Source organism: Ursus americanus, chromosome 23, assembly GCF_024610735.1.
Source record: "Ursus americanus isolate L20-20 chromosome 23, mUrsAme1.1.p, whole genome shotgun sequence".
Classification (NCBI taxonomy): domain Eukaryota; kingdom Metazoa; phylum Chordata; class Mammalia; order Carnivora; family Ursidae; genus Ursus; species Ursus americanus.
In genome coordinates, this window is record NC_142149.1 from 10,782,358 (window position 1) to 10,799,869 (window position 17,512).

Here is a 17,512-nt window from a genome sequence, read left to right on the forward strand (position 1 = left end):
AGCCCACAGCTAAGTTATTTCTCCTTGTAAGATTTAGTTGGCACTAGTTTTTCATGGTCTGTCAGCAGCTGACAGCCGCTTGCCTCATAATACCAAGCTTTTGGATTCTTCACCTGAGAATCTCACTTTTACATCTTTAGTAAAAGTTGTAACTTTTACTGAGCTTTAGTACTGCATAATGAATACAACCCAAGATGCATCTGAAAGAAAATCTTTACCTCTGTAGATAATTAAATAGCACATTGCATTTTCTAAAGCAACTCACAGCTAAATGGTGCTGTAAATTTAGATACCTTTCAGTATCGAGTATTCATATAAATACCCAGGGGCTTCTTTTTTGGGTTATGTCTTCATAGCCGTGTATTGCCTGGAGCACTTAAACTTGGGGTAAGAAACAAAGTGATCTCTAGTTTGCTGGGACAGTCACAACAAGGTAGTTTCTTAGGACCTGACCATACTGAGGAAAATGTGTTATTTTATTTTTTTTTAAGATTTTATTTATTTATTTGACAGAGAGAGACAGCCAGCAAGAGAGGGAACACAAGCAGGGGGAGTGGGAGAGGAAGAAGCAGGCTCCCAGCGGAGGAGCCTGATGTGGGGCTCGATCCCAGGACCCTGGGATCACACCCTGAGCCGAAGGCAGACGCTTAACGACTGAGCCACCCAGGCGCCCGCGAAAATGTGTTATTTTAAATAGACCATCACTAACCGAGAACATTACCTGCTTCTGCACGTTGAATTCCCACGTTTGCTGTACATCTGTGAACGTGTGACCAACGTAAAGGGAAGTGCAAGTTGAGGTTATGCTGAGTAGTTGTAATCATGTTCTTATCCATTATGTTTGTTCAGTTACTTTACTGTTGTGCTGTTGTAAGCATTTTTTTAAAAAGGACATTTGAATTATTTTTTTTAGTTTTTACATAGAGTGAATATATTTTGATTATGAATTAAATTATATGTGGGAGTATTCCCTTTTTCACAGTAGTAAAATCTTTCTTATTCAAAAATACAAGTTTTTAGAGTTTTTACTTAAATTCCAGAAGTATAATTTAACTAATACTTAGGAAAGCAAGAGTAATTGGGGTGAATAAAAGGAGACAGAAAGTCAAATAGGAAGTTTATCTTTATTTACAGTGGACAGTTCATGTTTTTGAACACATTTTATTTCAGAATGTCTTAAATTACTGATCTTAACATTTTTCCTATGCCAATAATAAATATAAATACATTACGCAAAAGTTGGAAAAAACAGCATCACCTAGTTTATGCTTTCCATCTATGATCAAATTTTAAAAGTAAAGCCTGGATTTTACTGAGTGACTCTGGTTACTGACTGATAAGGCAAACCTCTGTCTGCAGCTGTTAGGAACCAAGCAGGTGGTAACAATGAAAACACTATGATGAGTGTACTTTACATTTCACTTTGTGGGCTCTTAATTTTTTTTTTTGAGTGTGTTTTCAATAGAGAACAACAAAAGGCTGTAGGTTTTCTTTAAAAACAGTTTTCTTTTAAATTGACACAAACAACCTTAAATCTTTTTGATTTTAATCATTAAAATATTTTTAGAGTAATTTAATTCAGACCATTTCAGTAACAATCTTTTAAAAGCGGTGGGTTCTTTGGATAGAAAGATGACTATCCATTTTGGGCCTGTAAGATCTTACAATCTAGTAGGAGGAAGATCAACACTTATGTAACTCTAATAGCACAGATCCTTTGCTAGTCATTGGAGCACAGTTAATTCTGCTTAGGGTAGGTGTTGTCCTTGTTTTTATTGCTGTTCTATTGGTCATACATTTCATTCTGATTGTACTCTGCGTTTGATGAGATACCATTCTGTATTTTCATTGTAGCACATAAAAAGGCATTATTTTTTGAAAAATAGGAATGCTGCTCTTTAATGTATTTTTAATATTGCTAACATCCATTTTTCATTTTCTCTTCCGAAAGAACATCTTACATACAGTGAAAGAATTTATTCTCAGGTGAATAATTTTTATATCAGCTATTCTTCTAAGGTAAAAGTTTACTTATTTCTTATTCATAATGTGTTATGTAAGTAATTCTCAATGCTACTCTTTAAGAAAAATAAATATTATTAATAAGCTTTAAGAACTGAAAATTTAAGATAGCCTTTCATTTTGTATACCAAAATAGATTTTTTTTTATTTAGTGTTGATAAATGAATAATGAGTGACTCATTAAAAATGAAGAAAAAACCTGGCACTAAGAATGTTAGTAATTATTTTTTTAGTCTCTGTTGGGAGTTTTCAAGTACAGAGGGAACATTGACAGTTACTTGTGTTTTCATTCACATTTATAATTTAAGCTTAAACAAGGTATTCTTGTACATCTTTTTATCTCAATTCTGTTTTGTGAAAATATAAAGCAACTATTTTCTTTTTCATTTTATTACGTTTAACAGAGTAAATTATTCCCAAATGCTTAACACTGCTTATATATTTATCAGTTTCCTTAGAATTTTTGAATAACTTTGATTCTCCCACTTAGACAAGATTTTAAATTTAATGGACAAATTCTTCCCACGAACCTAAGATATGCATGCAAATCTAGTCCCCTTTTAAAATTAAGCAAGTAAACTTAATTTCAAGCAACTTAAAAATGGACAACATGCACAAAACTACATGATTAGAAGGCTTGCTCCCACACATGCATAAATGCAGGATTCAAAAGAAGTGTCAATATAATAATTTGAACTAATTTTTATTTTAGCATCTCTACACCTACATCTGCCCAGGGTATACATTTACCAATAAAAGGGCCATCTCAGGTCACCAAAGTTTACCTCTTGATAACTAGAAATTAAGACATGGATAGTGGTTAGGTTGTTCATTTAATGATTGAAACGAATCATGGACTATCGATGAAGTAAATGAAATGCTAATATGAGCATAAAATCTGGATCTACCTTCAAAGAGTTAACTGGAAGCTGTTCAGGTGGTCCTTCTTTTATTTCCAAGCTTTGACTTTGAGCTTTCAGCTGTGCCTTAACTAAGTTTCAGGTTTTTGCAACCCAATTATTTTTCTCTACAACAAGATATCACTTAAGTTTTATTGTTAGTTTTCATTGAAATTTATGATAAGGTTTTTCAAGTTCTGTGTCTTGACTATAGTGTACCTTTCTCAGTTAAACACGAGCTAAATGAATCCCTCACTTTGGTTGCAATTTTATTTTCCTTTTTGTTTTGTAGTTCTTATATGTGCATTAACCATAATACTGTGGTCATTTTACTAACAGAATGACATCATTGTTTTGGATCAGCTTATCTAATTCTTATCTATTAATATAAAATCTACCACATAGTAGGAGAAGATACCGTGAAAGCTGATTCTCTTGTTTAAGTATTGGCTAGTAGCTTTTTTCACCAAATTATTCTTATTGTGTAATGATTATGTAGTTGATATTTGTTTGTTCACTCATCCAACAAGGGTTAAGTCATAAAATAACTTGGCCAGAGTTATGCGGGATTTGCTCAGGGAAGAAAGGGGCTGTCCCACACAGCTGCAGGACCTCGCCACATCTACCCCAGGAGCTAGGACAGTATACATAGGATTGGATTCTGAGGGTACTTGATGAAGTGGTGCTAAACAAAGTTAGATAAGAAAGAATATTTGGGAGCACTCTTTGGGCATGCAGGATTTTTAACACCCTGGCAAGAACCCCAGGAGGTGTGAACATGCTGCTAAGAGGAGCTTTTCCTAGAAGCGTAAAAAAAGCAGTGGCCCATACGATGTCACAAATGCCAAAAAGCCATGGTACGTGATGGAAAAGGAGTGAAAAGATTCAGAAAATTGGGTATGCATGAGGTTTACTATGAGATTGGAGAATACAGTAGAGGGTTAAATGAAAAGCAACAAGGAATGTGCTAGTGAGGGGCACACCAACATCACTCTAAAGGTTAGTGGAAACTGTCCTATGAGCTGATGGTGTGCAGTCATTACATCACTAGGCACACAAATAGCAATGTCTTGGGAAGTGTACATGGTATCTGTCCTCCAGACCTCCTCCAAAGGGATCTCTGGCCATTAACCCAGGTAACTGTACACTGGGAAAAGGGGAATGCCCAAATATTTTAAGGTCTATTGGACACAGGATAGAAGTTGATACAGAGACCCAAAGCATTGTCATGGCCCCTGTGTCACAGATGGGGCATTTGAGGGCCAGGTAATAAATAAAATCCTGGCCTAGATCCAGTTCATAGTCTACTAGTCTGTAGATCCATCTGGTGTTCATGTCTAGTCTCTGAATATATACTTGGATTAGACTTGAGAGTTGGCATAACTTGCACACATTTCCCTGGCTTGTTTAAGAACTATTATAATAGGTGTATTTGTTTCCTAAGGCTGCCATAACAAAGGTACCACAAGTTGAGTTGCTTAAAATAACAAATTTTATTCTCTCAGTCTGGAGGCCAGAAGTCCACATTCAAGGTGTTGGCAGGGTTGGATCCTTCTTGGGGGCTCAGAGGGAGAGTCAGTTCCATGCCTCTTTTCTAGCTTATGGTCGTTGCTCAAAATCCTTGGAGTTCCCTAGCTAGCAGTTGCATAACTCCAATCTTGTCACATGGCCATCTTCCTTGTGAGTCTGTCTTGGTGTGTGTTCCCTTCTAAGGGCACCTGTCGTTTCAGATTGAGGACTCAACCTACTCCAATATGACCTCATCTTAACTAGTTACATCTGCAAAGACCCTATTTAGAAATAGGTCTCAGAAGAGAGGAATTTTGAGGGGAAAGGGACACTATTCAACCTAGTACAGTGGGGAAGACCAAATGGGAGCCTCTAAAACTGCCCTCTTCTCGGCCAGGATAAGAAATAAAAACAATATTTCATTCTGGGAGTAGGGGATGGAGAGAGAATCAAAGAAATTAAAGATACAGGTAGAAGTGGCCTTTATTACATCTCCATTTTAATATACTAATCTTGCCCCTGCAAAAACCAGATTCGGCAAGATGATAATCTACAGCAAACTCAACCAAATAGTAGCTCTTACTTAGCACCCTAGCCAGATTAATGCTGTTTTGCAAGAGCAGATTAAGAATAGTTTCTGTCATATGGGATTCAACCATTGATTTACTCGATGAATGCTTTTTCTATTCCACTCAGAATCAGGAAGATTTTGCATTAATATGGAGTGGTCGAAAGTGTACGTTTCAGTCTTGCCCTAAGGTTAGTCTAGAGTTCTCCCACCTTCAGCATATTCCAAAGAGACATGGATCAGCTGGATATCCCGAAGAACATGGCACTGTTTACTCTTGACTTCAGACAAGAAGTGGTTAGTATTATTGGAGGCCTTGGTGATATGTTTTGCTGCAGAGGGGATATAGCAAAATGCAACACAAATAATGCTCTACTGGAGAATAACTTTTTCTCATTTCCCCTTTACTGTCCAACGTATACTGGATTTTTTGTTACAGTTTTGCACAAAGATGATTTATGATTGTTTAATGCCAAGTATCTTAACCGTGGCTCTATTGATATTTGGACTGGATCCTTGTTTGCGGTATGTGCTGGGGGTGGGGTGGGAGGCTGCCCTGTGCTATGTAGGATATTCAGCAGCATCCCTGGCCTCTTCTGTTAAATGCCAGTAGCACAGTAAAAACAATGCTTCGGTTTTGTCAAATGAGAACATTGATCTAATGCCTGGATTTGGCTTGAAAGTAGATTGAGTTCGTTTACCCAAAATTTTCATTGGAAAAGTTGTCTTTAACACTATTCTGTGGTTTTTCCACACACAGGTAATGCTTCATACTCTGTGTTCAAGGGAAGTGGGTTCCTGGTTCTGGTTCAGTCCGATCGAATTAATAGACACATCTTTTCAATTCTAATTTTTTTCCTTCTAAAAAATTATTATTAAAGTATAGTTGACATACAATGTTATATTAGTTTCAGGTGTTAAAGTCTAATTTTTAAAACAAACATTCAGGGTTTTATAGAGTATCTGCAAACTTACTCTGAAGGTCTTTGTGTGCATAGTGAAGTTTTCTCTCAGTGCTATTTTGAGTTACTCTTAGATTTTGATTATTTTGTGATTTTTCTTATTACATATTAAGTTGTTTATCTGCTGTTCTTAACCCATTTTTAATGAGGTTCCCAATTTAGGACTTTATTTTGAGGGAGGTGGCACCCCCATTTTCAAGCCTACATTATGAATATTAGAAATTAGTTCCCGAGATGAACATAAATATCTCTGAAGACAGTATGGCAGATCCACACATTGGTATAGCTTTGCTTACATTTTGAAGTTCAAGGTAAAAAACTTTAAAGAAATTCTACAAATACTATCTGACTTTTTGGCCCTTATAATCATACGTATTGTTATTGTAAGATGCAAACCCAGGGTCTTCTCTGGGCCCTCATGGATGTTTTCATGCAGTTGAAGATACAAGGCCCATCTAACAGATCACTGAGGGAAAAAAGACGAGAACCAAGTTGCATAAAAAAGCCACTGAAAGTTTCATGGTCATTTTAGCCTAATTGAAAGTCAAAAGAATTTAGAATAATAATTTACAATTTAAATGCAGACTCTGTGCTGGGGAAGAATGAATCTCACATTGGAAATGTGGCAGGTTTTTTATTCAAAACCATTTTATCTCAAACTTCAGAATTAAGGTCCAGTCTCCCTGCCCTTCCCCCCACCTCCCCCAGCTTGCCAGGTGAAAGCAGCACAGCATGGTAACTAACCTGCACAGATGGCTAGTAGAGACCCAGCAAGATGTGAACCCCTTCGACCACCAGATGGCAGCAGAAGGCTGTGCTTAAAGGGCATTTTCCCAGGACCAGAAATGGGTGGAGTAGGGCCCCCTGAGCCACGGCCAAAGAGCCCAAGTTGGAGCCAGCAAGGCAGTATGGGAAGCCTGAGGCTGACCTCCAGAGTCAAGTGGTCGTCCTTGTACTAGTTCATTTGCGAAGTAGTGAGGAGACAGCAGGGTTCACGATGTCTGAACAAAGAACAGGAAATGAGGGATGAGCCAGAAGGTAGTCCTAGCCATTCATCAAGTGGAAAAAGGCAGAATAGATAGAGGTTCGAAACGACAGGAAGTGTGTGGTAGACAGAGATTGAGGCTGGATTTTTAAATCCCTCCTGTTCATTTTAAGGAGACACAAAATCCAAAACTTTTCAGGTACTCTCCAAAAGGTGGGCAGGGAATCTTGTGTTATCTCTTATCTGGGAAGTAAATTTTATTGATAAGGATAAGTGGGAGGCAGATAGGCAGAGATGGTAAAAAGAAACTGCCCGAAAAGATGTTTTGGGATAACATTGTTAATAAAGATAATTACAGTCTCTAATCTGATTTTTACTTCTCACTTCGTTTCAAATAGTAAAACCAGTGATAACGTATTTGAGAAAATTCATGTTTTCGATGATGATTCTCAGGTGGGCAAAAGCATCAAGATGAGTCAAAACAAAAGTGTGATTTTATTGGAGTATTTTTAAAGTAAGATAATTCCCACTGTTAGAAGAGACTTGATATGTTAAGAACTAAGCTTTAGAAATAGTAATCGCTAACAGTTATTGAGGGCTTACTCTGTGCAGGGCATTGTTCTGTTCTGTGCACTATATATAGATCAGTGGTTCTCTGACCAGCCACGTCAGAATCCACTGGGGATTGTTACAAGTGTAAATTCTCAGAACTACCAAATCAGAAACTCCATGAGTGGGGTCCACTTGTAATAGACATGGAAGACTATTAAAGTAAAACATACACAGTTTATTGAAGGACGTAGAAGTGAGCCAAATAAACAGAGTTTCATCATGTTGCAGGGGAGGGGAAATTCAACATTATGAAGAAGTGAATGCTCTTAAACTATCAATGCAAAAATATTTTGAGAGTGGACAACAAATGTAAAAATTCTTTTATTTTTAAATTTTTAATTTAAATTCAATATAGTTAACATATAGTGTGTTATTAGTTTCAGGGATAGAATTTAGTGATTCATCAGTTGCATATAAATATCACCCAGTGCTCATTCTGTCAAGTGCCCTCCTCAACGCCCATCACTGGTTATTCCATCCCCCCACCCACCTCCCCTCCAGCAACCCGGTTTGTTTCCTAGAGTTAAGAGTCTCTTATGGTTTACCTTCATCTCTGTTTTCATCTTATTTCCTTTCCTTCCCTGATGTTCATCTGTTTTGTCTCTTCAATTCCACATATGAGTGAAATCATATGGTATTTGTCTTTCTCTGACTTATTTTGTTCAGCATAATACCCTCTAGTTCCATCCACATCGTTGTAAATGGCAAGATTTCATTCTTTCTGATGGCTGAGTTATATTCTATTGTGTATATATACCACCTCTTCTTTATTCATTCAACAAGTGTTAAAATTCTGAACTGGGTGTCTAGTAAGAGAAAAGACAAGACAGAGTGAGCCAAGTGTATTAGGAAGATAAATCATAAACTTGAGTTTTTACGTGCTAAAATGGAATAGATAGATCCAGTATAGGGAGGTCATGGCTGGAAACATAGATCTAGGATAAAGCTGAAAGGGTGGATATATTTATTAAGGGAAAGGTCAAAACTTGAAATAAAAAGTGCCAAGGGATATAAATAAACTGAGGATTGTTAGAAAAAGAGAAGTCAGGGAAGAGAACACTAAATTGTAACAGAGTTCCTAGCAGTGGGTCTCAACACTGTCAAATGCTTCAGAAAGGTTTAAAAAAACAGAAAATGCTACTGAAGATGTTGATGTCAAGATGTCGGAAGCTGTTGGCAAGCTTTGAGAGCTTAATTTCATTGGCATGGGTACCAGGGTAAGGAAAACTGTCAGATGGCCATCAGATGTAAAAATTGAGGTGCTGACTATGTACTGCCTATGTGTTTGTTATGGGTTCAATTGTATGCCTCAAAAAGATAGGTTGAGGTCCCAACCCCTGGTACCTATGAATACGTTTTTATTTGAAAAATAGGGTCTTTAATAGACATAATCTCATACTGGAGTAGGGGTGGCCCCTAATCCAATATGACTGGTCTCCTTGTATAAGAAGATGTGACAAAACACACCCAGAGGGGACCACCATGTGATGATGGAGCAAAGACGAGGCATGTGAGGATGCTTGGTAAACACCGGGAGCCAGGAGAGAGCATAGCCCTAAGGATGATACCTTGATTTCAGACTACCAGCCTCTGGAACTATGAGAGAATAAATTTCTATTGTTTTAATGCATCCAGTTTGTGCTACCTTGTTACAGCACCCCCAAAAATCTAATACCATGGGGATTTGCACAGTGAATGTGAGATGAGCTAATATGTGAAGTTTATATGATTAAGTAGCTAGCATGTCTCAAAAAGGGGGGGAGGGGAGAAGATATTATATTAGAACACCTAAAATAAAGAGGAAGCCGGATTTTAGGGTAGGTTATAAGACTGTGTTGAGAGATCGAGCAGTGGGATTGAGTTTAGCAAAGACTGGCCCAGTTTCCTCTGGGAAGTTCGCAGGAAGTAGAGACGGTGGGAAGGAAGCCTCCACCCAGTGGTCTCTGAGATTTCAGTAAAACGGTAAATTTATGTACTGAAACAGAAGTTCAGAAGTAGGGCTGAGGACCCAGGGAGAGTAGGAGGACAAAGGAGTAGATTAAAAGATCTGTGAAGTGTGCTGAGGAGGGCTGGCTTAATGTGACATGGGCCCCCACAAATCCAAGTTTGGAGGAGTTCAGCTTTGGGACCCAGAAGCAGTAATACCCAAGTATCAATGTGCAGAGGCTCCGAACAGAGAAGGTTCAGCCCCCATAATGCTTAGCAGAGGATTCTGTGTCACCTGTCCAAGCCGATGAGTGACAGGTTTGGAATGTAGGTCTCAGACTTCTAACCTTGTAAGCACTTCACTGCACCCTATTGGAGATTAAAATCCCTGAAATGACGGAAATAAATAAGCTTTTAAATTTAGTTATAAGAAAGTGTGTCTATGTATTATAATATGATTTTTGTTGTTTTTTTCCCACCCATATAAAATAAATATCATCATTAATGTCTGGGATTGGAACCAGGTTAAATATTTGGTGGTGTTTTGTTCGTGGACTTGTACTTCTAATAGTGACTGGCAAAACGAGAGGAGAGATGTGACCCAAAACAAAGGAGAGGGATACAATTAAAGTCAATGACGATGTTTAAATCCATTTTCTTAGTGAAAATGGTAATCATTGAAATCGTCTCAGGGTGCTTCACTGGTTTTTCTGTCCTCTTTTGTGAATGGTTATTAACTCATGTATACATCTAGGAAATGTATTGATTACAGAAAAATCATGGAATGAGATTTTCAGGATTGATAAGCAGGGATTATTTAAAATTCTGAGAATGTCCCATTTATTTGCAGCTGAAAAAAAAGTAACACGATCATTAAAGTTTCACCATCTCGTCTGAACTATTAAACTATGAAAATGGGTATTAGATATTGTTTTGATTAACGTAATTTTCATAGCGGTCGTTGAGAGCAAGGGACTTGGGGTCCAAACACTCTTCTGGACTCACATGTGGGATCTGCCTTTATTTGAACATCTGCAGATAACTTCCACCTGTAAGCCTCACTTTTCGAATCTGTAACATGGTTGTGACTATAGTATGGACTTCATAGGTTTACTTTCAGTAGTAAACAAGGAAATTCATGGTAAGCCCTTCCGTATACTTCCTAGTACACAGGATTCCGTCAGCACGAGGAGCCACCTAACAGAAGTTTAAGTTTTAGGTGAAGACTTCTTGTGTGAATTATTCTGATTTCTGAGATGATTGAGCTTCATTTTCCCTCTTTCTGCTCAACTCCCTTTCTTTTTAATCTGCTTTTTTTTTTTTGACTTGGCTGTCTAATTTTTAATCATGAAAAGCTAATAAAGATTTACCCAACACCGTGGGTTTTTTTCTTCCATTTGGAATCTGATCGTTTTTTATGAATGCCAGAAAGACAGAACAATAAATACCACGTGCCAACCTTAGCCAACCATCCACAACTACACAGTCCCTGCAGAGTAATTGGACCAGAAAGATATGGGAAAAAACAAACAAACAAGCACAAACCAACTTAACAAATAAAGAACATTTGGCAGGCTTTTTACACACGGACTATGTCCTGTTTTCAGATGCCAAACTGAGTAAGAACAGTTTTAAGAGAGGCAAACATTTGCAGAAGAGCCCTTGAAGGAATCTTAGCTGTTCTCCCAGAAAAAAAGAAAACAGTGAATCAGAGGTACTTCTAAGTTCCTCACTCATTTTCCTGAGAGTCAAAGTTGTTTTTACCTTCCACTTTGCATAAGGTGAGTAAGACATAAAGTACATATAGCCAACGCCAAATATATAGATTGATATTGTTAAAATTATTATATTGTTCTGATATTTCTAAATTAATGTATGTTTTATATTGTAGACCTAATGAGTGATTTAATCTTTTAAACTCAGTTATCTAGTATTTTTAGTGTGATAGCAAAATGTAAGAGAGACTCAGAAGTGTGTACAAATATAATTAATGTTGGTCAGCTTTATACTTCTCTGGGTAGCCTTTTGAGAATTTGTAAGGTTTTAGTTCTTGGGAATGTGTAGGCATTAGGACAAGTTACTTTCCCCTGTGGCTTCTTTTTTCTTTTAAAATGTCTTTGTGGGTAGCTTTCTGAGCTGTTCAAACAGACCTGTATCGCCATAAGGTGAAGATGAATATTTTGACTTAAAAACTTCCTGAAGTTAGAATTTAGAGATTATTTTGATATTTGGTCGCTTTGCCTTTTCTTTTGTCGAAAAAGAAAATAGAGCAAGTTCTCTGAACATTGTAATTTGTATATGACATCAACATTTATTCAAAAGAATTTGCGTAACCAGAGTTGTGATACCAAATCATCTCTGGAATTTCAAACTGAAAACAGAAGGACCCCTGTTACACATCGTGGTGATCTACAAACCAATTGCCTCGGTTGTATCCACTAGCATGTTTCTGGTGTTCATCTGCATCTGTCTGACATTCTTAGTTCAAAAAAGGGGATGCATGGGTTTAAGAGAAGAAATTAGCTCTTTGGGATTCTAATAATGACGATGATGTTATTCGACTTTGCTTTACTCAGTGGTACCTAGATATTAAATAAGCATGCAAAAATGTGCCAAAGTATAGAGTGCTCGTGGGCAATTCTCTGACAAAAAAAAACTGGGTATGGTTTTATTCCTGTTATACTCTCTCTCTTTTTTTTTTTTTTAAGACTTTATTTGAGAGAGAGAGAAGCCAGGGCAGGGGTGGGGCAGACGCGGGTGGGCAGAGGGAGAGGGACAAGCAGACTCCCCTCTGAGCAAGGAGCCTAATACGGGACTCAATTCCAGGACTCCAAGATACTGACCTGAGCCAAAGGCAGATCCTTTACTGACTGAGCCACCCAGGTGCCCCTGTTATATTTCTTTTCTTAAACCAAGTAAAGGGCAAAGTGTTTTTTTGAATTCTAAACATTGCTAACATCTTACTCCCTGATTTACTTTATTGTAATGTCAAGATTTGGCAGAAAAAAGTTACTTTTGAGACAAAAGAGGAAAGACTTCCTACACCACCACCCTCATTACCCACAGCCATGAGAGCCTGGAGAGAAATACTGGCTGACAGGAGAGTTTACATTCATTAGTATTTTATACTCTCACAAAAACCCCTACTGCATGTGTTTCTGCAGTGTCAAGTAAGGCATCAAGTTAGTGCATTTGAAGTTATGTTTTCAAAGTGTTCGGAAGCTTTTTTGTAACTGGACTTTTTTGTTTTTGTTTTTTTCTTCTAGTTATTGCTGTACAATATTTTGTTTCACCCTCTCTCCATGAACAGGAGAAAATGATTAAAAAAGAGATAAGCATGTATCAACAAATTCAGGCTCTTTTATACAAGAATTTTCTTAAACAATGGAGAATGAAAAAAGAAAGCTTATTGGTATGGTTCACAATATTTTTCCGTATTTAGTAAATGAAAATCCATCATTTAATATTATGCTATTTTTATTGCTTTTTTATATTCACAAATTCCACAGGTTAGTTGATTTGGAGTTCTAAATACAGTATTTTGCAAATATTGCCGAATAAGCTGTAAGATATATTGCAGAAAAGGGTACTACTTATGGCAAATTGACGAGTTTAACTAAAGAACTCAGGACAGCTCCTGAAAAACAAAGTAACATTTTATTGAATAGAACTCCAAATAATTACTCCATTTGGATCTTGTGGAGCCATTCTGATTTACTTTAAGCCAACTTCAGTGTTAGGGGGAAAAAATGAAATAGATTCTGAATGAGTAAATGACAGCACTCTACTGGGGACATTTTGATGAAGATTCTATTAATTGGGAGAGCTGGGTAACAAATTCTATGAGGAAAAATTAGGGAACTTTTTTTGGGATCTCTTTTCAAGACTGTGTTTTTTTGTAAACATAGATTGATTTTAGGGAGCCAGATTTCTGATTGTCAATATATTTGCATTCTGTTGAGTTCCTAGCATAAGGACATGGACATTAAGTATAAAGAGATTGGCTCTGTTTCCTTGAGATATGTCTGGGGCTGCCTTGGCCACCTTGAGGCTGTATTCTGTTTAAAAATAGTAACATTTCCATGGGAGCTAGCAGAGTTCACATCATTCTTTTCATACTCTGTGATAGCTCTTCAAGCAAATCAGTTTGAATATTTTAGCTGTTATGTTGATGGAGGGTACATTTATAATAATCACCCACGAGAATTTTAAAGGAACTTAACAGAAATGTTTTAAATCTCAAGATGTAGAAATACTGGTCCAATAGAGCCACATCCTATCCTATTCACCCACAACCCAGATTTGACAGTTGCTAGCTTCTTGCCATCTTTGCTTCATCTGTCTCTCCTCTTTCAAGGTATATGACACTTTACTGTCATACTTCAGCTAGAATCTACAAAAATTAAACACCTATTCTATATAACCACTAATACACTTCACAAAATTAGCTAAAATTGCATATGTAATTATCTCACTTCAAGTTCAGTTTCCTAAATTTCCTGGAAAAATTTTTTAAAGATTTATTTATTTATTTATTTGAGAGAATGAGAGCACGAGTGGGAGAGAGACTCTCCAGCAGACTGTCCTAAGTGCAGAGCCCCAAGTGTGGCTTGATCTCAGAACTCTGAGATCACGACTTGAGCCAAAACCAAGAATCAGGCGCTTAACTGGCTGCACCACCAGGTGCCCCTGAAAAATTCTTTTAAAGTTGGTTTTGATAAGCCCAGAACCAATGAGACCATCTCATATCTTGTTGAATATTCACGGTCTGTATTTATGTGATGATTCTTTCTTCATGCTGTCATTTAACTCATTCCTTCACCTTCTTACATTTCTTTGAACAGAAAATTAGATTGAAAGACAGGATTAACTTCAGGTTGGACATTTTTGGCAGGAACATCTCAGATGTGATGCTAGGTACTTACATTACAGATGAGGGCATGCATTCAATAGTGGTTCACTATTGGGGTTGCTGTATTAGTGGGTTAAGATCAATGGATGCATTTGATATTATCTCAAAGTTGTATGTTTTTGAAATGGTGTTTTCTTTAAAGGATAGGTAGTAATTGGGGAAGGCAAAAATCAGAGAAATGAAGCTCAATGCTCGATGACAATACTCTCTGTCTTAAATTGTGTTTGAATGTTTCTTGATATCTGGACCACATTATAACTTGGCCCATTTTTCTTTTGTGTGCCGGAGGAATGGACAATAACATTGCTTCTAGGGCTATATTTGTGCGTCTTTCGGAACCCTTCAGAGCAACCCATCTTCCTGAGCAGCCTCCTCATGTCCTGGGACGCATGGATGAGTTTAATGACTCTGATCTGGTGGTGGCATATACCCCAGTCACTAACATGACACAGAGGATAATGGATAAGATGGCTTTGCCTTGCTTTATGAAAGGTGTATTGCCCAATCACCAGTGTTGCATTATTATGCAACCTGCACATGTTAAACTTGACGTTCATTTGCAAATTGAGTTTTTTTGCTCAGCCTATGTTTTGGTAGTTCCCTTATTCCATAGGCCATGGAGGGGGTTGGTGTGGGGCTACAGGTGAGGGTAGGTGGGTGAGAAGTGATATAGAGACTTAACTGGGGGCTTTTTAAATCACATACCCCTCTTATTCTTGAAATCTATGCTGTTGTGGGTCATTATATTGTATGATGTGTAATCCAAAAAGTAAGGTGGGAATAGGAAAAAAAAAAGTTTGAACTCTATTCTAGATGATTTTGCCTTTTATTCCCTGACCACTTTCTTCTGTTTTGTGATTCTTCATTGCAGCTTCTTGATCCCTGACTTCTGCCCGTCTCCCTTACCCATGCTGGCCATGTGCTCTGACTGACGTGTTCATTCTACCCTGATCTGGTTTTCCATGCCTCCCCCATTTGATCATTTTCCACATCTCTTTTTAACTTGGGAAGCCGTGCATGCTCTCTCCTGCTTTCCATCCTTGGAGTCCCATGGCTCATTGGAGTTTGTCCTTTTTGAATGTAAGCACCCAATTCACCTGCCATGCCAGCCTCTTCTAATCACAGCTCCTCTCCTGTTGTATCATTCTACATTTGTCTGACTCATGCTGTTCAGCCCAAATACTCATGTTTTGCCCTTGACAGTATTTGTATACTGCCAGAGAAAATCAGTGAAATTAACATTGTCCTCATAAAAATGTCACAGCCTTATTCCATGTTTGGAAGGATGAATACTTTTGAAAAATGTGGCTACACAATGAAAATAAATACCTTTTCCTTCTTCATGTAGACATTGTCCTGAGATTTAAATACTGCGTCAAAATTAATAAAAATCTTAGAACATAATACATGGAATTATAAAAAAGTCTTTAAAAAGGAGGTCATAAATTAGACTTCAGAGGTTTCCAAAGTTTCTATTAGTAATGGATCAATTAACCACTTTTTGGGTGGATTACTTCTGCAGATTATGAACTCATCCATTATGAATGTTTTGAGCTTAATTCTAAGGAGTGTTCTTGACTCCAAAGAACGTGTAGGCGGACTGTAACTTCACTTGCGATTTTTGTACTCTGATTATTTTCATGCAATTTATTTCTACTGGCATAGTATTTTCATGTGATAGAAATTAGTGCTCTTGGTAAGAAAAAAAAACCACTGAATTCTCAAGTATTTCCACTGATTATTTTAAATAGTTTTTCTTTTTCATTTTTCAATTACTTTAATCACCAGGGTAATAGCTACCCTAAACAGCTAAGCAATAAGAACTGAAGAAAAAGGAAAAGAGAGAGCTTTTGCTTTTATCCTAGCCACAGCTTCCTTCCCTACCATACATCCCATTTAAATTTGTGTGTATCTTTTTAGGATAATATGTACATACACATACACCTGATCGCATATATACACATATATATTCATATATGTATATAGGCACACAGATGCAGTTTCTTTACTGAAATGGGATCACACTAAAAAAATGCTACAAATTTTTTTTAAAGATTTATTTATTCATTTATTTATTTACTTTAGAGAGAGAGAGAACAGGGGGAGGGGCAGAGGGAGAGACGGAATCTCAAGCAGACTCCCCACAGAGCACAGGGCCCGCGGCGGGGCTTAACCTCCCGACCCTGAGATCATGCACCTGAGCTGAAACCAAGAGTCGGACGCTCAAACTGACTGAGCCACCCAGGCGCCCCTGCAAATGGTTTTTGAAAGACACCTCATTTATATCTCTTCACGTATTTACATTGAGCCTAAAACAATAGAAAAGACTTTCAGTAGCTAATTTAGAGACACTTACTTAGGGATAGTATGTGACACCAATAAGCCTAAACAATTGGAACTTGGATTTGTGTTCTCTGGTGATGAGTTGATATGATTATTGATTTTATTTCATACATGGCAGGAAGAAGAATCATGAGGATTGTTGATAAAGAAATGATGGATACGGTACTTTCAGAAAACTGTCATGAAACTGTGGGAATTGTGTTTGATGACACTTTTTTATATCAGCTGAAGTTTAGTTGGGGACATGAAATCCCAAATGTGGAAGAAGACTCTGAACATACAGGTAACTATATAAGAACTGATTCAATCTTTTTTGCTACTTTATCAAATCCCCAGTTGGGAATGACTGATAGAAACGTTAATAAAAATCAAGAAAATAAGTAGTGCAGTTTTTATTCCTCAACTTAGTGATCAGTCTTTACTATAGAATGAGTCCAATTATTTTGGCCACCATTCAATAATATGCTTCTTTCTTCCAGTTTTTCAGAATGTCTTAAAAATGCTCTAGATTGTATAATCATGGGCTCTGAACAGGCATGTAGATATTTCCACTTTAGAGCCAAAGTTAAGGTTTTAATTCCATTGACTGATTCCATTGCATAATGACAGGCATGTTTTTCTCCTTCCTTAAGGAACACTGTTGGGATACTGATGATAAAATTTTTTGTTATGTGACAAGATACTGGCAAAATGGGTCTGTGGCCTTTCAAACTGCAATTAATGCTGCAATTATAGAAGTAAGTGCCTAACTTAAGTCATCTATTTTATATTTTC

The 17,512-nt window shown here is 37.2% G+C and overlaps 1 protein-coding gene across 1 annotated transcript in view; it reads left to right on the top strand.

Moving 5' to 3' along the window:
• The first annotated feature begins 10,965 nt into the window (after positions 1-10,965).
• LOC123803172 (ATP-binding cassette sub-family A member 10-like) overlaps positions 10,966-17,512 on the top strand; it is a 60,981-nt gene continuing 54,434 nt past the window's right edge. The window contains 6 exon segments of the mRNA XM_087854719.1: positions 10,966-11,264; positions 12,750-12,895; positions 14,684-14,726; positions 14,729-14,887; positions 16,857-17,021; positions 17,348-17,479. Of these exon segments, the coding sequence (XP_087710845.1) occupies positions 12,800-12,895; positions 14,684-14,726; positions 14,729-14,887; positions 16,857-17,021; positions 17,348-17,479 (595 nt within the window). The 5' untranslated portion in view covers positions 10,966-11,264; positions 12,750-12,799.